Raw genomic sequence first — 26309 nt, forward strand, 5'->3', positions numbered from 1 at the left:
GTAGAGTTTACCAGTAACGCAATTGGGTCCAGGACTTCTGTTTGTCAGGAGATTCTTTTATTGATAATTCAATCTCTTTGCTAGTTATAGGTCTATTCATGTTTTCTATTTCTTTGTGACTTAGTCTTGGTTGGTTTTGCGTTTCCAGGAAATTGTCCATTTCATCTAGGTCCAATATATTGGCATATAATTGTTCATAGTACTCTCATATCTTTTATTTCTGTGGAATCAGTAGTGATGTCTCCATTTTCACTTCTGACTTCAGTAATTTGATTCTTCTTTCTTTTTTTCTTAGTCCAAGTAACTAAAAGTTTGTCAATTTTGTTGATCTTTTTGAAGAACCAACTTTTTGTTTTATTGATTTTCTCTATTTGTTTATCCCTGCTCTAATCTTTATTATTTTCTTGCTTCTGCTAGCTTTCAATCTAGTTTTTTCTTCTTCTTCTAGTTCCTTAAATTATAAAGTTAGGTTGTTGATTTGAGGTCTTTTTTGTTTTTAATGTAAGTATTTATAGCTGAAGATTTCCCCATTAGCACCACTTTCTCTGCATGCCGTATGTTATGGCATGTTTTGTTTTTGTTTTCATCAGTTTCTAAGGATTTTCAAATTTTCCTTGTAACTTCTTCTTTGACTCATTGGTTGTTTAAAAGTATATTATTTAATTTCTATAGTTTTATGAATTTTCCAGTTTTCCTTCTGTTATTGATTTCTAACTTTTATCTGTTGTGGTTAGAGAGGATACTTTGATTGATATCTACCTTTCAAAATCTATCAAGACTTAATTTGTGGCCTAAGATATGATCTATCCTGTGAAATATCCCATTTGCACTTGAGAAGAATGTGGTATGCTGTTGTTGGGTAAAAGTGTTCAGTGTGTCTGTTAGATATAGTTGGTCTATTGTGTTAAGTGTTTATTTCCTTACTTATCATCTGTCTAGTTGATCTGTTTGTTATTATGGTAATGTATGTTAAAATCTCCAACCAGTATTGTAGAACTGTCATATTTTCCCTTCAATTTTGTCAGTTTTTACTTTATATATATATATATATATATATATATATATATATATATATTTTTTTTTTTTTTTTTCTCTGACCCTTCAAATCACTTTGTGCTGTCTCTTGGTGGGGAGCTTTTATTTCTGATCTGGTTTATTGACCACTGATTTTTATTTTTTTTTAACATTTATTTATTTTTGAGACAGAGAGAGACAGAGCATGAACGGGGGAAGGGTCAGAGAGAGAGGGAGACACAGAATCCGAAACAGGCTCCAGGCTCCGAGCTGTCAGCACAGAGCCCGACGCAGGGCTCGAACTCACGGACCATGAGATCATGACCTGAGCCGAAGTCGGCTGCCTAACCGACTGAGCCACCCAGGCGCCCCTTACTTTATATATTTTGATGGTCTGTCATTAGGTACACAAATGTTTATATCTTCTTGCTATACTGAAACTTTTATTAATCGATAATGCACTTCTTTGACTTCTTGTAAACGTTTTCAATTTAAAAGTCTATTTTGTCTAAATAGTGTATCCACTTGTGCTCAATGTTAGTTACTATTTGCATAGAATATCTTTTTTTCATCCTTCACTTTTAATCTATTTGTATATAGATCTAAAGCAAGTCTTTTGTAGGCAACATATAGTTAGATTGTTGAATTGGATTCTGCCAATCTCTGTCTTTTGATTGGAGAGTTCAGTCTATTTACATTTAAAGTAACTACTGATTGGGAGGTTTACTTCTGTCATTATGCTATTTGTTTTCTAAATGCCTTATAGATTTGTTATCCCTCATTTCTGACATTACTGTCTTCTTTCATGTTTAGTTGATTTTTTGTAGTAAGATGTTTAAATTCTTTCCTCATTTCCTTTTCTTAATATACTTTAGCTATTTTCTATGTGGTAACAAAGGACATGGTTAATGTCCTAAAATTGTAACACTATAACTTGAATTTATACCAGCCTAACTTTAATAATGTATAAAAACTCTGCCCTGCTATATAGCTCCATCCCACACTTTCAGCTCATGAGGTCTTAAAAATTATATCTTTGTATATTGTATGCCCCAAAATATAAACTAATACTTTTTTTAAATGCATTAGTCTCTTAAAAAATGTAAAAAGATGGGGGTGCCTGGGTGGCTCAGTTGGTTAAGTGTCTGACTCTTGATTTCAGCTCAGGTCATGATCTCACAGTATTGAGATTGAGCCCCACACCAGGCTCTGTGCTTAGCATGGAGCCTGCTTAAGATTCTGTCTCTCTCCCCCCTCCCCCCCCCCACGCCCTCCTGCTTGCATGCTCTCCCCCCCCTCTCTCTCAAAAAAAAAAAAAAAAAAAATGAAAAGCAAGCTTTGGAGCTACAAACCAAAGTTATAATAATACTAACTTTTAGACTAATAATTTTTCTTCTTTAACCGTATTAGTTTCTTAAATCACGTAGAAAACAAAAAGTACAATTACAAACCATTATTACAGTGATACTAGCTTTTTAATTATCATGCATTTACCTTTACTGAGGTCTTTATTTCTCTGTACCCTTGAGTTATTGTTATGGCTTCAAGTGTTCTTCCATTTCACCTTGCAGGACTCCCTTAATCACTTCTTCCAGAGCAGGTCCAGTGGTAACAAATTCCCTCAGCTTTTGTATATCTTGGAATGTCTGTCTGATGATAATGTATGTTGTTGTGAATCTCTTTGAGTTCATCTTGGAATTCACTGATACTCTGATGTTTATAGTCCCATCTTCCATCAAGTTTGGGAAGTTTTCAACCATTATTTTCTTCAAATATTCTTTCTGCCCTGTCTCTCTCTTTTCTTCTGAGACTCCCACCATGTGTATATTCATCTACTTGATAGTATCCCACGGGCCCCATAGGTTCTGTTCACTTTTCTTCAATCTTTTTCCTTTCTGTTCCTTAGACTCAATAATTTCCATTGTCTTTTGTTCAAATTCACTCTCTTTCTTCTACCTGTTCAAATCTCCCTTTGAATTCCTCCAGTGAATTTTTTATTTCATTCGTTGTACTTTTCATCTCTAGAATTTCTTTTTGCTTTTTTTTTAAGTTTCCTATTTCCTTATTGATATTTCCATTTAGTTCATACATTGTTTACTTCCTCCACATCTTCCTTCAGTTCTCTGAACATCTTTAAGATAGCTTTTTTAAAGTTTTTGTCTGGTATTTATGCTATCAGATTTTTTTTTCAGGGTCAGTTTCTGTTGATCTATTCTTTTTGCTTTGAATAAGCCATAATTGCCTCTTTCTTTGTATGCCTTATGATTTTTTTGTTGTTGTTGAAAACAACATTTGACAACAACATTTGACTCTGGAAATCAGATTCTCCCCCTTTCCCAGGGTTTGCTGTTTTTATTTTTGTTGCTGTTGTTTTTATTGTTGTTTTTGTTTTTGATTGTATAGACAGTATCTGTGTCAAAGTATAAACTTAAAGGCTTAGATCTTCGCTAAGCCTTACCCTGGGTGCCTGGTTACTTTCTGATTTTCCCTATATATACAGCTGTATTTTAATGTTCTGGTCTTTAATGTCTGACTACTAGGAAGGGGAAAAGGAAAATTAAAGGGGTACAGAAAAGGTGCTAGCCTTTTAAATCTCCTGGATGTCATTTCACCCAGATGGGGAGAGATTTGCTTAATGGAGGGAGGTGCAACAACAATGGCTGCCTGCCTCTTTGTCTGCACCTCTGTGATCAGAAGCAGCAACCAGTGATCAGAGCACAGATCTCTGATATTTGGAAGATTGGGTCCTTTTTGCCTACCCTAGCTCCTGCAAGCTGTGTGCAAGCTGCTTTAGGAGCATGTGCACAGCTGCCTGCCTCATGGCTGGAGGTGGGGAATGGGTAGCTGCTACTGTGCTAAGACCCCCCAACTGAGACCACAATAAATGTTCCAAGTCTTGCCCCCAACATTGCAAGCCTTCAGTAAACTGTCCAGAGTTCCAAAAATAGTTACATAACACTAGTTCCACCAATGAAATTGTTGCCTAGTGGAGAAGACAGATTCTTAGTGCTTCCTGCCTCACTGTCTTTCCAGAATCCTCTAGGGTTTTAAAAAATAGATTTCATTTTTTAGAGCAGGTTTAGGTTCACAGCAGAATTGAGTGAAAGGTACAGAGATTTTTCCATATACCCCCTGCCTGATAGGTATAGTCTTCCCCATTATCTTTTTTTTTTTTTTTTTTTAGATTTTATTAACGTTTATTTATATTTGAGAAAAAGAGACAGAGTGTGAGCAGAAGAGGGGCAGACAGAGAGAGAGAGGGAGACATAGAACCGAAGCAGGCTCCAGGCTCTGACCTGTCAGCACAGAGCCCAATGCCAGGCTCGAACTCAATGGTGGCTCGAACTCATAACCTAAGCTGAAGTCAGACACTTAACTGACTGAGCCACCCAGGCATCCTATAGTCTTCCCCATTATCAATAGAGAAATGCCTCAAGGTTTTAAATAACCACCAATAAAATGTGTAAAAAAATATTTTTTGAGAAAAGGCCAATTATCATGTTGGAGTGTTTCAATATTCTCCAATAGCAGGCAAGTCTAGCAGGCAAGTCTGGCCCTTTTAGGACGAGCGTTTGTGCACCAGAGGGTAACCTCAGTACCTAAGAGGGCAGAAACACTCATGGTTTCTTCTCAGTTTATATGAGAGGTACAGGAATAATAACAATACTGACAACTCAAAGTCATTCTGACACTTTCTGTCCGTGGCCCTAACATTTACCTAGTTTTCTAAGAGTCACCTCTCAGAATTACTTATCCTACTTGAAGCTTCTTTATCGAAATAGTTGCCAAGTTCTAAAGATCCTATTATTGCAGCCTCTTAACATGTCTATGCTCACACCTACTACTCTGTTTTGGACCCTAGTATGTGGATTCTGGTCTGTTATTAAGAGTCCCCTAAACAATTGTCCCCCTTACCAGACACTCCTTTCTCCCATAACTGGGATACTAGATGTATCATCCTAGATCACAGCTCCAATTATCTGATCCTTCTGCTAAAAAAGAAAGAAGATCCCAAATTCTAATGTTGAACCCTAGAAATTGCTCAGTTAAGTCACTAGGTTCCTGGGGTCCTCTCTTAAAGTACAAGGTACTAGAACTAGCGTGTTCATTTTGTTTTTGGATGCAATTTCCTCAAAATGATGCTTTCTGGGGGAACTATCAGATACAAGAGTTCTGTTTTATAATAGTCTGTAAGAAGAAAATAGTAATAGTCTAGAACTCTCCAGTCTTCACAAAAAAAGCCTTTATATTCTTTCATTAAGTTGTTGTCTAGCGCCACCTTGTGCTAAAACTAAGCAGTGGCTATAGCAAAAAACAAGAACCTCCTGTACAAGGTTCATATTTGCAGATCTTGAGACTGGAAAGAAAATTTAAAGATCATTTAGACAGCTGCCTCATTTTATTGATTAGTAATTCATTCAGGATTTAGAGGAAGAACTGAATTCCTATTTCTTGAATCTCATGCTCCTCAATTTTCTAACACATCCTCATGGCCTCTTTAGCCTCCAAAGGAATTGAGACAGAGTGATGATGCTACCTTTGGAAGAAAACAAAAAAAATAATAACCGATCCTTTATTATAATCCAGTTATTATGATAAATACATTTATAAATACCTCATTTGCTCTTTATAGGTAGTCTGTCCTTATTTCTGTTTCACAGATGGACAAGGTACGATTCAGAGATGTTGAGGAGCTCATTAAAATTATGTTGTATTATTTGTTCACAATTTTATTCATTCCCTCTTTGCCCTTGCCATACTTCTATGCACAGGCCAGATATATACTACCCTGCCCCCATTGACTTTGGGCTTGTCCAGTTCAACTTTCTTTGCTCAATGGAATGTGGATGAACTCAATATGTGCCACACGTGAGCAGAAGCTTTGACTTTTGTGGTTTGATTAGGTACACTTCAGCCTGACCTCCTTCATGAAAACAACAAGCCTTAGAGACTGTTTCTTCAAGTGTGGGTCCTGGAACGAGATGACACATATAGCTGAGCTGAAGCCAGATGAGCTGGCTCATCAGAGTCAAAGCTGACCCACAGTTAACCTGTAGCCCTCATAAAACGTGAGCAAAAAATAAATATTTGTTTTGTAAGCCGCTGAGAATTCGGTTGCTGTGGTCAAAGCTGACTGATGCAGGGTTTAAACACAAGTCTGAGTGACTTCAAAATCTCGGAAACTCTGTGAAAAAGAACACTGTTCCTGGGGTGATGTTTCATTTAACTAATTTGAGAACTTATGTGTTAGATCTTAAGTTGCTGAGGTTCTTACCTCCTTCAAGTCTGCTTACTTCTACTCTCTGACACTTACTCTGAGCGTCCAATTTAATTCTGCAACCTGCTTCTCTGGCTCTGCCTCAATGCTTTGGATTCCCTTTATCTTGATTTATCTTTTCTTTTTTTGAAAGCACTCGTTACCTTCCAAAATGCTCTACAATTAAATTATGTATAATACATATCATTTAAATGTCTCCCCAGCTGAATTTTAATAAGGAAGTGGGGTTTTTTTGGTCTTTTTTATTTACTGTAACTCCTTAAACAGTGCCTGGTACATCATAGGTGCTAAAAAGTATTTGGTAAATGAGTGAATGAAAAATGTGAAAGTGCTTCTGAAAGAAGGGTAGATGTTGTATTTTAATAAGATGACCAGTAGAGGTCAGAGATGAGTTCTTTAAATATCTTGGACCTGGAACTACTTCTAAGTCTGTGTTTATACAAGGATCTGTTGACTCTGGATGTCTGAGGGATTCGTGTGTATTGCCACATAGTCAGTATGGTGGTGGCAATTAGCATAGGTCATGAAAACCACTGAAAGGTAAAAACTGATGATTCCTCCGATTGGTTTCTCCTCCATAGATGACCTAGTCTTGGGAGCCAAGCATTCAGGTGGGGGTAGGAGTGAGAGCAAATAGAAATAGAAAATAGGGTGCAAGATGGGACAGAAAGTGTTGGCTTCAGGGTTATGTTTACTTATATAAATTATTTATATAAATTTATGTGAATAAAAGTTACATTCAAACAACCAGAGAAGATAATAAATGCTTAATTTCAATCACAAAGCTATTGCTTAGATTAAGAACACAGGCTCCCCAAAGTATGTGTGTGTGTGTGTGTATGTGTGTGTGTGTGTTCACAGATAAAGCATACTAATACTAGAACACTTGACTGACTTTTCCTCTTTTACAACACAAAATGGCAAGCCAAGAGTCACAAGCCATGATTCTGCCTAGTGTTTTTATTCTCCCTAGCTTAATAGCTCATCCCTAACGGTATATAACTACGTAGAGGGAGGGATTAAAGAAATGACACTGGATTGGAAGCAAATCACTTTCTTTAGATTGCATTTTGGTTTTGATTGATTAGTTCAAGGATAAAAATTTGAGAAGGAAGGAAAATTCATGTTATTGGTTACCTCCCACACATCAGGCCTTGTGATACGTACTTTTACATATTATCTCACTCTCTGAAGTAAACAGTGTCAAAGACAGCACTTAGAATTTAGTACAGACTCAAATAATTACTGAATATATGAATGAGTAAATGACTTTTAGGAAAAGGATCTGCTTCTTTGCTTTGGTTTGGCTTGTTTTATTCCCTTGATGGAACGAAATCCAATTTAAACCCAGGATATGGGTGCACTTACATTCAGAGTTCTTTATTCATTGCATATGTCCATTTCCTGGGCACTGAAAAGTATGCATACAATGTGGTTCACTGAGATACTGAAAGGTAGGCATGGATAGAGAGCTAAATTAAGTGGTCCTGCTATGAAATTTTACCTTTTATTCTGTACAATGAAAATAATAATTCCATAGTTCTCACCTTTCCTATTTTACAACATGTCATGAGATAAATACGAGATGACATATGTGAAAGAGGTGATTAAAATTTGGGGAAAGTGAATAAATGGGGGTTTCATGAAAAATTTTCTGTGATATCCTTTGGGGAGGAAATATGATGTTGTTCTGGCTGTCTTTGTCTAAATGAGTGGACAAACAAAACAGAACAATAATCTCAAGATTATACACCATCTACACCTATTCTGTCTCTATGGGTCGTGTGGATTTCCAGACTGAAGAACGCCATTGTGTTGGAATATCAGAGACGGTGGTTTTCTTGAGCTTTGTGTTGGTTAACAGCCAGATAACATACTTTTATTCTGAGGCTTGTGGCCAATTACGTGCAAGGGTAGATTCTCTTATGTGATGATATGAAAGAGAATACACAACCTACTCGAAAATATGTTTAGTGTCGGGCAGGTCAGGTGGGAGGATGGGCAAGTGGCCATTGGAAGAGTTTTCTCCAAGCGTGTATGGAGGATCATTCTCACTCCAACAGAAGCGAAATAGGACTTCTTTCCACCTCACCCCTCTCCTTTCCTCCTCTACCACATTTAGAGCTTTAGTTGACCAGCAAGCATGTAATATATTCATTGCAAGCATAATCACCACAAAGAACATAAAGATGCCAAGTACACATGAACAAATTAGAGGTTCTTAGTCAAATCCAAACAAATATATACCTGATAATGGCTTTGGCTGAAATATATTTTTATATTTTATAGCATGTTCACATTTGCCAGTGGTTAGCAAAGATTAAGCTTGCCAAACTTTAATGTGGTACAAATGCCATGTTCAAGGCAAAGTAAGTGGACTGTTACAGGATCTGGCAAATCAAAAGCATTATCAACAGCTGTGGTTTTCATGTGCTTTGTGAGACTGGAATAATAAAGCACATATGCATTTCGAGAGGGCATTAATTCTCACGTTAAATTTTTTAAATATGATTTATGCCCACTGGTAGTTTCATATGGTATGATTGTTACAACCAACCTCTGCTTAGATGTGACAGTAGACAGAAGGCACAACTGATTGAGTCCCAATTAATTAATTAATGAACAATTTATTCTTCACCCTTGCTGCCACTTCTATGGCATCACTGCCAAGCCATCAGGTACTGGGACCCCCAAGCTGGAGGTTCTTCAGAATTAGCAAATAAAAATACAGAAAGCCCAGTTAAATTTGCATTTCAAGTAAACGAGGGGAAAACAATTTAGTGGAAGTATGTCCCAAATATTGCTGGGGTAGGAGGTTACTTACATTAAAAAATTATTCACTGTGAGGCGCCTGGTGGCTCAGTCGGTTGGGCGTCTGACTCCGGCTCAGGTCATGATCTCGCGGTTTGTGAGGTCGAGCCCCGCGTCGGGGCTCTGTGCTCCAGCTCAGAGCCTGGAGCCTGCTTCGGATTCTGTGTCTCCCTATCTCTCTGCCCCTCCCCGGCATGTGCTCTGTCTCTCTCTCTGTCTCTCAAAAATGAATAAATGTAAAAAAAAAAAAATTATTCATTGTTTATTTGAAATTCAAATTTAATTGGACTTTCTGCAGTTTATATGGCAACCCTATCTGGGAGCCTTTCCGTGCTGCATCTGTGGAAGTGAGCCACAAACCCGGCTTCTCCCCACACCCTTCCAGGTGTTTGAAGTTCTGCTCAAGGAAATGAGTGCAGAGAACAAAGACACTGGTGTCTGCCTTCCCCTTCTCCCCTTTCCCCCTTCTTGGACTTTCAACTTCCTCCACCTCATATCCTCCTTGTTACTCCATGTGTACATAAAACTGTATCTAGTCAGTCAGCCTTCTTCTTTTTTTTTTCTAACTTTATTTATTTATTTATTTTGAGAAACGTGAACACATGTGTGAATGGGGAAGGGACAGAGAGAGGGAGGGAGAGATTCCCAAGCAGGCTACATGCGGTCAGCACAGAGCCCCACACAGGGCTCGAACTCACAGACCATGAAATCATGGCCTCAGCTGAAATCAAGCAACCCTTAATCTACTGAGCCACCCAGGTGTCCCTAGTCAGTCAGTCTTCTTGATTCAGTTTGTACAAAAACCCTGGGTTTCATAAATTATCCTGCTCTTGATTCAGAGACCCTATTTGGATTTCAGCAACTAAATACTCTTTAAATCATTTTGCATTCCTGCTACATTACTCTATCCCCTCCCCTAGTCGTTGGTAGATAAATGGCTCTGCCTAACAGGATACCAAGAAATGAAAAAGAGAAAGGCACACTGATGCATTTGTGAAGAGAGGAATTTCGTCCATTAAATTATACAGATATTTTGCTTATAGTTTGTCTTTTCCTCCTACCCCAAACTAGAACTTAATCTCCATAAGAACATGAACCTTGCCCTGGGAATATTTTTTTAAATTAAATTTATTTATTTTTGAGGTGGGGGGAGGGACAGAGAAAGAGGGAGAGAAAGAATTCCAAGCAAGCTCCATGCTGTCAGTGCAGAACCCACTGAGGGCTCCAACCCACAAACCATGAGATCATGACCTGGGCCGAAGTCAGACCCTTAAAGGACTGAGCCAACCAGGCACCCTGCCCTGGGAATATTAAAATATTACCGGGCACATAGTGGACACCTAGTAAATATTTGTTGGATGAATGAACAAACTTGCATTTTACAGTGAGAAAACGAGACTTAGGAAGTCAATTGGCCTAATTTGCACAGCAGAACTGGGCCTCCAGTGGTGATCTTGGGATGGTGGGAGACTGTCCTTCCCTGACTGGTTGAGATTAGCTATGGGGAATGGAAGGAAATATTTGATTAGTTTTCCTGGGAGAGAATCCCAGTTCAAGTTGGGAGGGAGACAGTAAGAGACCCAGAGAGCAGGTGGTTAAAAAACAGACAAAGCTCTGAGAGGAAAGAAGAGTTTCCTAACTTTTAACAGTTCCTCCAGCAGAAACTATGAACAGATGGCCACCTATGCCAAGAAAGGAGCCAACCAACTGGTGAGCCCTAGCACTACAGTTCTACATATATCTACCTGTCTGCTAACAGCTCACACAGCCCTGCTTTTTTTTTTTTTTCTTGTAACTTTGGTCCCAATTTGAGAAAAGCAGAAGTAAGAATCACATCTCTTTACTTCTTTAGCTAAAGAAAAAAAAAAAAAAAAGGAACTTTCCAACAACAGCAACAACAACAAAAACTTTAAGGGAAATAAAAAAAAAATCTCAAAAACATAAAATTATTATGTTAATAAAGTACTACTTTCTGATTCTACAATAACCAACAAGCGGTGTTCTATCCCACAGCACAGAGGAGTGATCTGAGGGTCTGATGCAAAGGCCCTGATCTTGAAGTAATGATTTCTTGGGCCACAGGTAACCTTTGCAATGCCTTTGTGTAAATTAGAAAAAAGATTCACTTTTTGCCGACAAGGCACAGCGCACCTCCACGGCACACAGCTTAGTTGGGGGAATGCAGGCCGAATTTCAGTCCCTATTTGCCACCTTGGCCAGACACCTTCATGGAGTGAAAAATCTACTCCACTGTAGCTAATGGTTCCTTTCTTGGCATAACTGGCCATCTGTCCAGCGTTTCTGCTGGAGGAGCTATTAAAGTGGGGAAATTCGTCTTTCCTCTCAGATCTTTGTCTGTTTTTTTAACGACCTGTTCTCTGGGTCTCTTACTGCCTCCCTCCCAACTTGAACTGGGATTCTCTCCCAAGAAAACTAATCAAATATTTCCTTCCATTCCCCATAGCTAATCTCAATCAGTCAGGGAAGGACAAAGTCTCCCACCACAACCAAAGGCCCTCCCACTCATGTCTGTTCAATTGCTCACTGATGTCCAGAGCAAGGTAATTGATACCCTTGGCACCAGTGGATAACCTTGCTTTCCCAGATCAGGTCAATGGTTCTACTACCTCTTGAGTTTTCTGCGGTAACTCCTGAAACATGGAGAAGTGTCTTCTACAAGTTCACCTCAGAACAAACAATATAAAAATACCTTGACTATACAATTTTAGGTATACTCTGTAAGCCTGTGTACAATGCGTGTGTTTGTGTGTGCTTTCTTATATATATAGATGAAGAAAAGAGCTAACAACTTAAGTTTGGAGACAGCGTGTATAGTGGAAAGCACCCAGGCCGTCGAGCAAAACAGATCTGCAGTAAATGATAGCCCCGCACTTAAAACCAGTGTGGCTCCGGGGAAGGTCTTTAATCTTCCTATTCCTCAGTTTCCTTGTTTATAAAAAGAGAATAAGGCTTAAGTTGTAGGGTTGTGCTTTAGTCTTCTAGGGCTGCCATAACAAAGTACCACAAACTGGGTAGTTTAAACAGCAGAAATTTATTTTCTCACAGTTTTAGAGATTGGAAGTTTGAGATCAAGGTGTTGGCAAGGTTGGTTCATTCTGAGGGCTCTGAAGGAAGGATCTGCTCTGGGGCCTTGTTCCTTAGATTCTAGATGGCTGTCTTCATATTCACATGGTATTCTCCCCATATGTGCCTCTCTGTTTCCAAATTTACACCTTTTATAAGGACACCAGGCATACCGGATTAAGACCCATCCTAAAGACCTCACTTTAACCCAATTGCTCCTGTGAAGACTCTATGTCCAAATAAGGTCACACTTTGAGATCCTAGGAGTTAGGATTCCAACATATCTTTTTGGAAGGAACAAATTCAACTCATAACAGGTTGCTAAAGCAATTAAATATCATAACTTATATAAAGTATTTAACAGAAATCTTGGGTTACGACAAGTACTTAAACAGCAACTATCTATTTACTGTTAATGGTTTTTCCTTCTGTTCTTTGTAATGATCTTATAAATACATAGTTACTATCTGGGATTAATAGACACATATAGAGAGGGTCTATGTGGGGAAAAAGTATAAATATCCCAAAAATGTCAGACACAAGAACAATTATTGAGAATAAAAGACTTTATATTTTTGTATGTGTTTGGGGTAGAAGTGGGAAAGAGCAGGGATATAGGATAGATGTGAATGAAGGGCATAGAATTTAATTATCCAGGTTGATTGATTTTGAATTGATTAACACAAGGTGCTACTTTGAAAACAGAGTTAAAGAGAGACACAGAATCAAAGTTTACCTTTGAACAAAATAATACATGCCAGAAACAGTCTGAATCATTGTGTTCTTAGAGCAAAGAGAATCATTAGAGAATCAGCCACTTGATACTAATGACAGAAAGACTCAGACTGTAATTATTCTACAAATAGTATTATTTAGAAAACGTTTACTAGAGTAACATTTTCAAGCCTCTATGGAGTTTAAAAGTGATACATTTTCTGTGGCACGTTTGGCTTCAGAGTGTTATTTGAAGAGAAATTCTCTCTGTTAATAAAACTAGAAAGGGGAAAATTGTATTTGCAATTTCATGAAGAGAGACATCTTGTTTGATCTTGAACTTTTCCCTTCAGGATATCCTCCATGGTGTTGGGTAACTAAGACAATGCAGTGGAATGCATGGCTGAGAGGGTGGGTCTTCAAGAAGATGAAGGGTTATTATTTAAGAATCTGGTCTCCATTAAGAATAGAACAAGAGGAAGTATGTTTGATTTGCAGAAGGAAGAATTTAGGTTATATCCAAATACTCTCTGTATTGACAATCAGTAAAATAGATGCCCAAGAAAGGCTAAGTAATACCATTCCTAAGAAGATTTGTAAAATTATGACAAAAATTGCATTAATAGTTTTCAAAAATCATAGGGCCTTATGAATATTCTATCCAGCATATGAGATTTGCATTACCCTAGGCAATTTTTCAGTATAACTCTTTTCTCGATAATATATATATTTTAATGGATGGTTGAGTTTGATTAAATTGACCAAGTTGAAAGTGAATTTTAGTGTTATAAAAGCATAGTCTTATAATTTTCCCACTCAAAGATTTCTATTTAAGTCAAGCCAAAGAAAATGAAAATGGAGAGAATTTTAAATATTAGAGTTAGGTTCTAAATCCTGATTTTCTTAGGAAGAACCTAGATTTCTTAAGGGATAGGAATCCATCTTTCTTCCTCCCGCCCTCCCTCCCTTCCTTCTTTCCTTCCTTTCCTCCTTCTCTCCCTTTTCTCTTTCTTTCTTTCTTTCTTTCTTTCTTTCTTTCTTTCTTCCTTCCTTTCTTTCTTTCTTTCTTCCCCTTCCTCAAAGCTGATTCCAAAGAAGCTTTCTTATAAGGAAGCACTCATACTATCTGTTTTGTTTTGGAGAGTACCAGAAAACTTTTGAACAATGTTTGTGAGAGGTATACAACAAGCAGTGCTGCACTCCCCATATTGATTGTGTCTGTTGATGGAGGCCAGAAGATAATTGCACAAATCTTCTTTTCACGAAGAAGATATTTTCATTGTAAGTCTATAAGAGATCAAAGTGGTTACCAAGCAAGTCCATTTTCAGAAGTTACTTCTATACAAAGAAATCTTGACCGGTAACAAGAACAGAAATGTTAGAAGTATAAATACCTGAAAAATAATAACAGAGGAGTTCCATTTCTAGCAATATTGCTGACTAATCTGAAAACTCTCTTATTAAAAATTGTTCAGATATAATGGATACAAATATAATAAATATACTTTGAAGTGCTAATAAGAAAGTAAAGAAAATACTCTGGAAACTGATCTTTTTACTGTTTCGGGTTTATTTTTTTCCCAGTCTAGTTAACAATGGGCTTGTGTTTTAATGGCTTTGAAAGTACAGGAGACACATTTCAGGTCCAGGAGGGGCAAAAACTTGTATCTAAGACCCTCAAATAAAGAACCCTTGACTGACTGTACATCTGTGAAAGAGAACTGAAAATGTTTATCCTCTCCCAAAGGGAGGTTTAAAGGAAATTCTTTTGTTTAACCTGATCTGCTGGGGAAGGGGGAAGGGAAGGGAAGGGAAGGGAAGGGAACGGAAGGGAAGGAAGGAAGGAAGGAAGGAAGGAAGGAAGGAAGGAAGGAAGGAAAGAAAGAAAGAAAGAAAGAAAGAACCTGAAAAAACCTGAAAACCTCAGTCTCCCCTAGGTCAGATTTGAGGTTTGAGTTTACACTTTCTGGAAGGCCTAGATTCTCCAACAAAATAGTATAAAAACCATTCTCAGGCTGATAACAATACTGGTGCCCTCAACAGAAATAATTAAAAGTCTTCTCTAGAAAGACATATTTTCAACCCTGCACAGGATTCCTCTAAATAAAGTATCCCCAAACATGAACTCACAGTCCTAAATTACAAGATACATGAAGAAACAATCCAGAATCATTAGCAGTAACAAAGTTCTTAGACCCTAAGAACTTCAGAAATAGATTATAAAATAAGCATATTTAAAAGTGTTAAAGAGAAGAAACAAGCACTACTAAAATATTTACTAAGATTAATTTTTCAGGCCTTTAAGGGGTTAATTTGTGCACTCTTTCATAGGTTGTTTGACTTACAAAACAACCCAGGACCAGAGTTGTGCTTTTGGGCAAGAGGATACTCTGAGTTATTTTCAGAACTTTCCCTCTTGGATCTGCTGGGGTTCCATGAGGAAACCTAAACGAGATAGGCCCAGCTGCTAGCCTTCAACTGTGGGCCATTGAGCAAAAGGAAGTTTAAATTTGTATTTCAGCTGAAGTCAAGTTTGGAATGTAGACTAATTCCAAAAGAGTGGAAAGAGCGAGAACCAAATAAAAAAGAAGCAAGACAAAGCCAGTGAATTTGGGAGGTGGAGGATGTGTTGTTCCTTTAGGCAAGAGAATACAAATGGAAGCAACCCTTTGTAGGTCACCTTCAAAGGGGACTGAGGTTTGGGGAAATATTAAGCGTTGTTTTGACTAGTAGTGAAGCCAGATCCAGTGAAAGAAGCCTAATTTCAGAGGAAGACTGTGTCTGCTAGGATGTGAATGGGAGAGTTTCTTTTCTTTCTTTCTTTTTTTTTTCTTTTAAGGATTTTATTTTTAAGTAAACCGGTATACTCAACATGGGGTCAAACTTAAGAGATCAAGAATTGGGGGCGCCTGGGTGGCTCGGTTGGTTGAGCGTCCTACTTTGGCTCAGGTCATGATCTCACGGTCGTGAGTTCGAGCCCTGCGTCGGGCTCTGTGCTGACCACTCAGAGCCTGGAGCCTGTTTCAGATTCTGTGTCTCCCTCTCTCTCTGCCCCTCCCCTGTTCATGCTCTGTCTCTCTCTGTCTCAAAAATAAATAAACGTTAAAAAAAAAAAAAGAGAGATCAAGAATTGCATGCTCTGCCAACTGAGCCAGCCAGGCGCCCACAGCAAATTTTAACTCCTAGAACTATACATATTTAACCAGTAGGCTTGGTTTCTCCTGTCTCTGGCTCAGGAACTTCTGTCCTTTGTGATGTTGTTGTTGGAGATAAAACTACCAGAGTCTTCTGTCTTAACTGATCAGCTTCCAAATGAATAGGATGGAAAAGTTCCTCAGAACTAAAATTGGGTCTTAATGTCTTAATACGAAGTTAGTACTGTATCAGGTCTGTAGGTAGCACATCATGATGAAAGGCAGTGTGCTCAAGTCATGTGATGGCTACCTTCGCCCACAATCAATTGTTTGGAACTTTCTGGTACCTGTTTTTAGGATAAGGAATGGAATAGATAAAATTAATTCACACTGCTTTTGCTTAAGAAATTTCCACATTTCCAGACAGGAATCAGCTGTCTTCATGAGCAAAATCCAACTCAAAGGTAAAAGCCAGATTAGCATAACTTCATGGGGACACTCATAATTAGTTGGACATTGTGGTGTTATAAAATGAAACATTCTAGTTAAATAGGGAAAATTTAGAGCTAATCCCCAAGGAATCTGGAAAATCATCAGGCAGTTATTTTTAATTCCTTCCTTCCTCTCTCCCTCCCTCTCTCCTTCCTCCCCTCCTCCCTTCTTTTCTTCCTCCCCCCCCCTCCCCCTCCTCCCCCCCCCCCCCCCCCCCCTCCTCCTCCCCCTCCTCCCCCTCCTCCTCCTCCTCCTCCTTCTCCTCCTTCCCTCTCCCCTTTTCTCTTCTCCCTCTCTCTCCATCCTGGTTGTTCCTTTTCTCTCAGCATCCGCCTTTGCAGACAAATTTTTCTCCCCACTCATCTGCATCTGCCACATGGTGGCCTCAGACCCACCCCCAAGATTACTGTGCTATATTCTGTACTTCAGTCTCAGTCTGTGTCAGGCATTACAGTCAGATGCCTCTTCCAGCCTGAGGCAGGCATGGAAGGGGTAGAATAATCATCGTCCTAAAGGTAATCAAGTTTCCTTTTCTCTCCTTGAATAAAGATAAAGTCATCCTTTGCCCCACGGGATAATTTTATATTTAAGGGAAGCCAGTATCCCAGGGCTCTTGGGATGACTTATACAGTTTCATGTAACACTTCCCTGTTTCCTTCAGATTTTGTTGAAGCTGATGATTTTTGTTACAAGTCATAGTGATTTTCTGGGAGTTGAGTGAGTACCTAAGAGTATGGTTAAGAGCAGAGGAGAATGTTCCTTTTACAGATATCAGGAAACATGAAAAAGAAATAGGTCAAATCCTTTACAGACAGAATTCTATTTTTTTTCCCATTTCACTCGGATATGTCCCCAACTTTAGAAACTAACATAAGACTAAACTAACATAAAAAAAAAGTTTATTTTTTATTTATTTTTTAATTTTTTTAATGTTTATTTATTTTTGAGACAGAGAGAGACACAGCATAAGCAGGGAAGGGGCAGAGAGAGAGGGAGACACAGAATGTGAAGCAGGCTCCAGGCTCTGAGCTGTCAGCACAGAGCCCGACGCCGGGCTCGAACCCACGAACTGTGAGATCATGACCTGAGCCGAAGTCGGACGCCCAACCGACTGAGCCACCTAGGCGCCCCTAAAAAAACAGTTTAGACTTAAGTGGTGCCTTTTATTAGAACATTTATGATACTGTTTGCATGTTCTGAGGAATATTATATCTGAAAAAAAAATAAGGAATCACATTAAATACACTTTAGAGGGGTGCCTGGGTGGCTCAGTTGGTTGGGCAGCCGACTTCAGCTCAGGTCATGATCTCGCTCGCGGTCCATGTGTTCGAGCCCTGCGTCGGGCTCTGTGCTGACAGCTCAGAGCCTGGAGCCTGTTTCGGATTCTGTGTCTCCCTCTCTCTGACCCTCCCCCATTCATGCTGTCTCTCTCTGTCTCAAAAATAAATAAACGTTAAAAAAAAATAAATACACTTTAGAAATAGTTAATTAAACAAAATAAAGGGATGCCTAGGTGGGTCAGTCGGTTGAGCATCCAACTGTTGATCTCAGCTCAGGTGTTGATCTCAGCTCAGGTCTTGATCTCAGATTTATGAGTTTGAGTCCCATATGGAGCCCCACTTTGAGCTCTACATCAGACTCCATGCTGACAGTGTGGACCCTGCTTAGGATTCTCTCTCTCCCCCTCTCTCTGCCTCTCCCCTACTCACGCTCTCTCTCTCTCAAAATAAATACATAAACTTTAAAAAATTAAAAATAAATAAATAATAAAGAGTAAACATTTTTTAAAATAAAGCAGATTTCTTTACTGCAGGACTTTTCAATTCCTTTAATATGCAAATGGGCATCGTGACACTTCAAGAGTGGATTACACTTTTCCGAAAATTATTTGACCATCAAAAAAGCATAGTCCTGGAAACAACAGCTTTTAACCTTATTCCTGCCAAAACAAATTTCACTACTGTCTTGACTCAAAGGACTGTCTGATGCTGTACTTGATTCAAATACCATCCCCCAGCTCCAAACCTTCCTTTCTCTCCTCTGCTTTGTGATACAGGGGCCAAAACTCTGGAAACCATATTTCACTTCGGTCATCTGGCTTCCTTTGGGGTTGCCCTTGTGAGAGACAGGGCAGCAGGTGGAAGGGAGAAGGTTTTTCCTTCTTCCTTTCTGTTTGCTGTTTCTAGGCATTGCCCTATCAGTGGCCTTTCACTTGGCAGCAATAACTAATTGTATCTTCAGCTTCTCTCTACGCTCCCGGAGCCTTACTGCAGTCTGATGTGAGGTGGCAGCGGCTCCAGGAATTGGCCCTCTTGGGAGTCAGAGCTCCAGATCCATGAAGCCTCTCCTCAAAGCACCTGACTACCAAGGGTGTTGGGTCCCATCTCTTGGTGGCCTCCCCCATCTTCCGGTTCTGGCAGTTCCAACCTCTTCCCTAAGAGTAGAAGCTGTCTGCTACCTAGCTCTGTTATCTTGGTCCTCCTTTTTGCAGTTTTTTTTAGCCCTCCAACATCTGCAACAAATTTCCCATATCAAATTCTCTCTGTTCAAATACCTAGTGTGGTATCTATTTTCCTAACTAGACCTCAGTGGAAAAAAGAATGCACATGAGAGCTCTTCCACAGGAGTGCCTTTGGAGATGGAGGGAGGCTGGGAGAGTGGGTAGAAGAGAAGGGGAGGAAAAGCCTTGAATTCTTGTCTTGAGTCTAGAGCAGTGTTTTTCAGACTTTGGAAATTCACGTGACCTCAAAGAAGTTTCATTTTGAAGATTTCACAACACCCTTTGTGAAATAATAGGATATATTCCAGGGTGTTATTAAAATAGAAGTATGAAGTCCTTTTTCATCCGTTAAGTTACCCAGTGATTTTAGTACAATGTAATGAAATGTAACCTTTCTGCAGGGCCATATTTACCATAATTATAAACCACAGATTCACCATTCCAAGACAGTGGCAAGAGATAGTGTGATTTAGTAGAGTATTGGAATTGGAATATTGAAAATGCAAGCAGTAGGTTCGGATGGAATCTCTGAGGATATATTTTAAAATATTTGGTTTGGGGACACCTTGGGTGGCTCAGTTGGTTAAGCCTTGGACTCTTGATCTTAACTCAAGTCTTGATGTCAGGGTCGTGAGTTCAAGCCCCACTTTGGGCTCCACACTGAGTGTAAAGACTACTTAAGAACAATTGGTTTTAAAAAATAACTAAATCTCTGGGTCTCAAATATGACTAATCATTAGAGTCATCTGGGAGAGCATTAAAATTATAGATTACTGAATTTGACCCCAGGACCAGGGACTCAGACTTTATTGGGTAGGGCCCCTGGAACTGTTATTTTTGGAAAACTATATGATCAAGGAATTCTGATAATTGAAAGGATTAGGGTCCATTATTATATAGAATAAAAACTTATCTAATTTTTTTTAGAACTTAGGTTCAAAATTCAGTGTTTTAGTGTTTTGTTTTTTTTTTTTTCTCCACTAAAAGTCTGAGCTAAGGGGCACCTGGGTGGCTCAGCCAGTTAATGCCCTGCTCTTGATTTCGGCTCAGGTCATGATCTCATGAGTTTGTGAAATTGAGCCTTGCATCAGACTCCCTGCTGACAGTGTGGAGCCTGCTTGGAATTCTCTCTCTCTCTCTCTCTCTCTCTCTCTGCCCCTCCTCCTACTTGTGCTGTCTCTCTCTCTCTCTCAAAATAAATAAACTTTAAAAAAAAGTCTGAGCTAGGAGCACAAGTGTTGACAGTCTCTATCCTAGCAGGGGGCAGTGGGGAAACACTGGGTTGGAAGAAACAAAAGGCAATGGAGCTTCCCTCCCAGGCTGATTTTTGAAGGGCTTTTGATCGTCTCCACCCAGTGTCAAAGCCAATCATGGAATCTCAGGACCAAGGCAGTCCTGGCAGGTTTCCACACCACAACACCATTTCTGTCTGCTTGTTGGAGCTCCAGGGGGATGCCTGCTGTCAGGATGCTGAGATTCTAAGTTATAAGTGGCCCTTTTATGATCAGTGCAGAGCTTAGAGCTTTTTCCAGGTTGTTACCTTCGTGGGATTCTAAGATATAGTGACCAGGTGTGGGATTCTAAGATACAGTGACCAGGCATCTGACTTCTTAAATATGGTTTTTTACATTTTTTTAATGTTTACTTATTTTTGAGAGAAAGACAGAGTGTGAGTGGGAGAGGGGCAGAGAGAGAGAGAGAGAGACAGAGACCTAGAATCCGAAGCAGGCTCCAGGCTCCAGAGCTGTCAGCACAGAGCCCGATGTGGGGCTCGAACTCACAAGCCCTGAAATCATGACCTGAGCTGAGGTCAGATCCTTAACCAACTGAGCCACCCAGGTGCACCCCTGGCTTCTTAATATGTCTACAAATACTGCCAGGAGCTTAACAAATAAATGGGAAAGGAAATAAATGATCCTTAACCAACTGAGCCACCCAGGTGCACCCCTGGCTTCCATACATGTCTACAAATACTGCCAGGAGCTTAACAAATAAATGGGAAGGGAAATAAATGAAAGAACACGCCATGGTCAGCAGCAAGAAAATGTCTCATTTAACTTTAGCTAGGGCCAGTTGTCTTGCTTCAAGAACCTCTGTATTTTTTTTAAAACTTTTTGTGGAAAAGGTAATAAAGGGCATCTCTCTGGCAGTACAGGTCCTTACACTCTCCCTGTGTGTCTCCTACTCATACCTGGCAAAATTGAGGAAGGCAAGAACTTCGTGCTCAAAGCCAGGGGAAAGGATACCAAATATGTTAAGATCAAGAAAAATAAAGATAACGTGAAATTTGAAGTTTAGTACAACAGATACCTTTACACGTCGGGCAAAGGGAAAAGGCAGGGAGCCTGAAGCAGTCCCTGTCCCTGTGTTTCACAGTGAAGCAACTGAAATGAACCAGACATGCCGATTTACCTGTTTTAAAGTTTTTAAAATTCGAACAAACAAACAAGCAAATAGATACTTTTTTTTAGGAGGTGGGAAGGATACTTGTTTTCCAGTTGCTCCAATCGGACAATTGCAGTGATGTCCAGTTTGGATAATATCGCTGGGTTACTTGGAATAGTAGGTTCTGGATTTGATCAGGAAATTCACCGGGCTTGTGACCTTTCAATAGTGGAATCTGTTGACACAAAAAATCCTCAGCCCGTTGGGTGATTCAAGTGCACTTTCATAATTTGCTCTCATTTTACCCTCTTTGTTATTTCCACGTTCCGCAAGAATCCATCACTCCCCTCTGAATTATGTGCTGCGCAGAACTGATGCTCATACCACCCACTCAGAGAGGGCAACCTCAGCTCCTTGAACTCACAGAACCTATTGTTCCGTCCCTTTCTTACCCGGCACTGTCACTGCAGCCCTATACTCCAGCTGGGAGGGCATGGAAATGACTCCCCAGAGAGCCATTCATCACAGTAATAAATGGCCTGTGTTTTACTAAGTTCCATCAAAGTTCACTTCCACACCAAAGCAAAACATTTGTTCTCTATGCATTCCTTTTCTGTGTGTGTCAAAATATCCTGTTCACAAATGTGTAAAAGCTATTTGTATATGTGTGATAGTAAACTTGAAGCTGTGCATGCACCTCTGTACATAGACCGCGTGTGGATGTGTTTGTTTTTCAGTAGATGTGAGCATCTGGTGATTTACTAGGCCTTACAAGACACCTTGATGCCTGACCGAACCACCACCTTCACAGGCTTCATGTAGATACTATAACAACTTAGATGCATGGATTTTAATGAATTATTATTCTCCAGTTTTCTGCCTAGCCTCCCAGGTGTGTTGATTTTAATTGCTTTACTCATTTAAACATCTCTAAAGGTTGTCATAGGTTATTCAGCAGTGCAACCCTGTGGCTGGCTTTCTCCTCTCCCTCTTTTACGCAAAAATTAACCAGAATACCCACATACCCAAATTAACCAGAAACATTCATGACTCAGTCATGAGGTTGGGATTCTTCTCTGTGGAGTCCAGGAAGACATAAAAGGCAACCTGTCTTTATGTTAACATCAACTGTGTTCATCGTCTTCTTTCTCCTATATGCTCTCTGCTGACTTACTTTAGAAAAGAAGCAAACATTACCCTAGCTCCTCAGAGCATGCAGCCCTGTTATTGAGCAATCTTAGAACAATTTACTCTGTAAGCCACCCAAAACAACACACACGCACACACACACACACACACACACACACACACTATGTCAATGTCAAAACAACAGTTTGGATATCTTTCCTTGTTTTTAAACCTCATTTGCTCAATAGCATATTTAATAAAATATACACCAACCTATTTTGTCCAGCACTATTTAATGCAATAACTTACAAAAAGGCCTAAACATTTAGCCACAGATGTCATCAAATGAGAGGTTTTGTAATAATACTCTGTAATTTAACATTTAGATTTTAAGATATGCCTTATTAAGAAAAACAAAAGGGCTTATTAACTCATTTGCTTTCCTTATTAACTCTATTTTTTAATTTACTAAGCAAACGTACAATTAGAATGGCAATTTGTTAGGGTCATACATTAGCTGAAAAGAAAAGGAAAAAACAAAAGCTATAGCAGAAGCTAGGAATTACCAAAGGCTTATTTTGTTTGAGTTAGGATATGATATCTTTTAAATAGGCTGATGACAATCTGTCCCTTTACACACTAAAGATAAACAACTTAGACGTAATCCCTGTCTGGCTACCTTAATCTTAATTGCAGGAAAAGACAAAGTGGAACACAGATTAAACAAACAAACAAAAAACAGACTGTGCCAACAAGCCTAAGGAAAGAACAGTTCCAAATTTTTTGCTGAATTTAACTTTGCTTCAGTTAATACATATAGCCTGCTATACCATTCCAAGAAACACTAAAACTTTGTGGGGTTTTGGTATGGATACTATTAGAAGTTCAATTGGTTTGATCAAAATTATGGTTGTGTAGACCCACCCATTCTTAGATCAACAATAGGTAACGGTACAGATTATAAGTTGACAATTAAGCTTTTTGTAAGGGAATCTGCGGTTTATAGCCAAATCTCACATTAAGTGTCTGTCATGTGTTACACATGCATTACTTTAAATTCTAAACGTTTTGTTCACTAGTTTTATTGACAAGTAATTGACATACAGGATATCACTGTATAAGTTCAAGGCATACAGCATGATGGTTTGATTTATATATATTGTGAAGTGATGACCACAATAGATCCATCTTTTATCCAGATACAATAAAAAGGAGAAAAGAAAAAAATTTTCTCCTTGTGATGAGAACTCATAGGATTTATTCTTTTAACAACTCCCATTCGTATCACACAACAGTGTTAGCTCTAGTTCTCATGTTATATATTACATCCCTAGTACTTAATTGCTTTATACCTGGAGGTTTGTACCTTTTGACCACCTCTGGTAACCACAAATCTGATCTTTTTCTATGAGTTTGTTGTTTTTGTTTTTTCTTCTTTAGATTCCACATGAAAGTGAGATTATACAGTATTTGTCTCTTTCTGTCTGACTTCACTTAGCATAATGCCCTCAAGGCCCATCCGTGTTGTTGCAAATGGTAGGATTTCCTTCTTTTTTTTTTTTTTATGGCTGAATAATATGCCTCCCGTGTGTGTGTGTGTGTGTGTGTGTGTGTGTGTGTAAAAATGTGGGAGTACAGATAGAATTTTGAGTCAGTGATTTCATTTTGTTTGGATATATTTCCAGAAGTAAAATTGCTAGATCATATGGTATGTCCATTTTTAATATTTTGAGGATCCTCCATACTGTTTTCCACGGTGCCTGTACCAATTTACAATCCCACCAATAGTGCGCAAGGGTTCCCTTTTTCTCAACATCCTCACCAGGATTTGTTCTCTCTTGTCTATTTGATGATGGCCATTCTACCAAGCATGAGGTGGTATCTCATTGTAGTTTTAATTTGCATTTCCCTAATGACTAGTGATGTTGAGCATCTTCTCATGTACCTGTTGGCCTTTCATATATCTTCTTTGGAGAAATGTCTGTTCAGGTCCTTTGCCTATTATTTAATTGGGTTATTTTTGTTTTGTTTTGTTTTGTTTTTTTGGTTTTGTTTTACTATTGAGTTGTATGACTCTTTATATGTTTTGGATATTAGCCCCTTACCGGATGTTTGCAGGTATTTTTTTCCCATTCTGCAGGTTGTATTTTTACTTTGTTAAAGATTTTTTTTTCCTTTGCAGAGCTTTTTAGTTTGATGTAGTCCCAACTTGTTTTTGGTTTTTCTGCTTGTGCTATAGGTGTCATATCCAAAAAATCATTACCATCACCTATGTCAAGGAGCTTTATTCCTATGTTTTCTTGTAGAAGTTTTATGATTTCACATCTCACATTTATGTCTATAGTCCATTTTGAGTTAATATGTTGTGAGTAGTATAAAATATGGATCCAGTTTCATTCTTTTACATGTGAATATCCAATTATCCCGGCAATATTTATTGTAGAGCTTGTGTTTTCTCCATTGAATATTCTTGTCTCCCTTGCCAAATATTTGTTGATCATAAATGATTGAATGTATTTTTGGGCTCTCAATTCTGTTCCATTGGTCTATTTGTCTGCTTTTATGCCAGTGCTATACTGTTTTGATGACTATAGTGTAGCTTGAAACTAGGAAGTATGGTATCCCTGCTATGTTCTTTTTCAGAATTTCTTTGGCTCTTTGGGGGGGTTTGTGGTCCATATAAATTTTAGAAGTTTTTTTTCTATTTCTGTAAAAAATGCCATTGGAATCTTGATAGGGATTACATTGAATCGATGGATGGCTTTTAGTAGTATTGGCATTTTAAAAATATTTATTCTTCCAGTCTATGAACAGGGATACATTACCATTATTTTGTATCTTCTTTTATGCCTTTCATCAATATCTTGTAGTTTTCAGAGTACAACTCTTTGACTTCCTTGATTAAATTTATTCCTAAGTATTTTATTGTTTTTCATACTATTATAAGTGGGATAAATGTCTTTATTTGTTTTTCAGAAAATTTATTGTTAGTGTATAGAAATGTTACTGATTTTTGTATGTTAATTTCTTTTTTTAGACATTTGTTGATTTATTTATTTTTATTTTTGAGACGGCGAGAGAGAGAGTGAAAGTGGGAGAGGGGCAGAAAGAGAGGGAGACAGAGTATCTGAAGCAGGCTCCATACTGACAGCAGAGAACCTGATGTGGGGCTCAAATTCACAAATCATGAGATCGTGACCCTGAGCTGAAGTTGGATCTTAACCAACTGAGCTACCCAGGTGCCCCTTTGTATGTTAACTTCATATTCTGCCATTTTATTGAATTTATTGATTAGATCTAATAGGTTTTTTTGTTGAGTCTTTTTAGGATTTTTCTGTATATAAAATTATGTCATCTGCGCAATGAGACAGTTTTATGTCTTCTTTTCCAATTCTGATACATTTTATTTCTTTTTCTTGCTTGATAACCATGGCTAGGACTTCTAGTACTGTATTGAATAGGAGTAGTAAAAGTGGGCACCCTTGGAACGCCTGGGTGGCTCAGTCAGTTAAGCAGCCGACTTCGGCTCAGGTCATGATCTCATGGTCCGTGAGTTTGAGCCCCGCGTCGTGCTCTGTGCTGACAGCTCAGAGCCTGGAGCCTGTTTCAGATTCTGTGTCTCCCTCTCTCTGACCCTCCCCTGTTCATGCTCTGTCTCTCCCTGTCTCAAAAATAAATAAAACGTTAAAAAAAAAGTGGGCACCCTTATCTTGTTCCTGATCTTAGAGGAAAAGCTTTCAACCTTTCACCATTGAGTATGATGTTAGCT

General features: G+C 38.8%; 1 protein-coding gene across 1 annotated transcript; it reads left to right on the plus strand.

Moving 5' to 3' along the window:
* The first annotated feature begins 10777 nt into the window (after nt 1-10777).
* Nucleotides 10778-24154, plus strand: LOC125922469 (60S ribosomal protein L38-like). The gene is given in 3 exon segments (XM_049630068.1): nt 10778-10813; nt 21095-21344; nt 21347-24154. Coding segments are annotated over 3 exon segments (360 nt in total). The 3' UTR covers nt 21421-24154.
* Nucleotides 24155-26309: the final 2155 nt, after the last annotated feature.

The sequence above is a fragment of the Panthera uncia genome, chromosome B1 (genome assembly GCF_023721935.1).
Source record: "Panthera uncia isolate 11264 chromosome B1, Puncia_PCG_1.0, whole genome shotgun sequence".
Classification (NCBI taxonomy): Eukaryota; Metazoa; Chordata; class Mammalia; order Carnivora; family Felidae; genus Panthera; species Panthera uncia.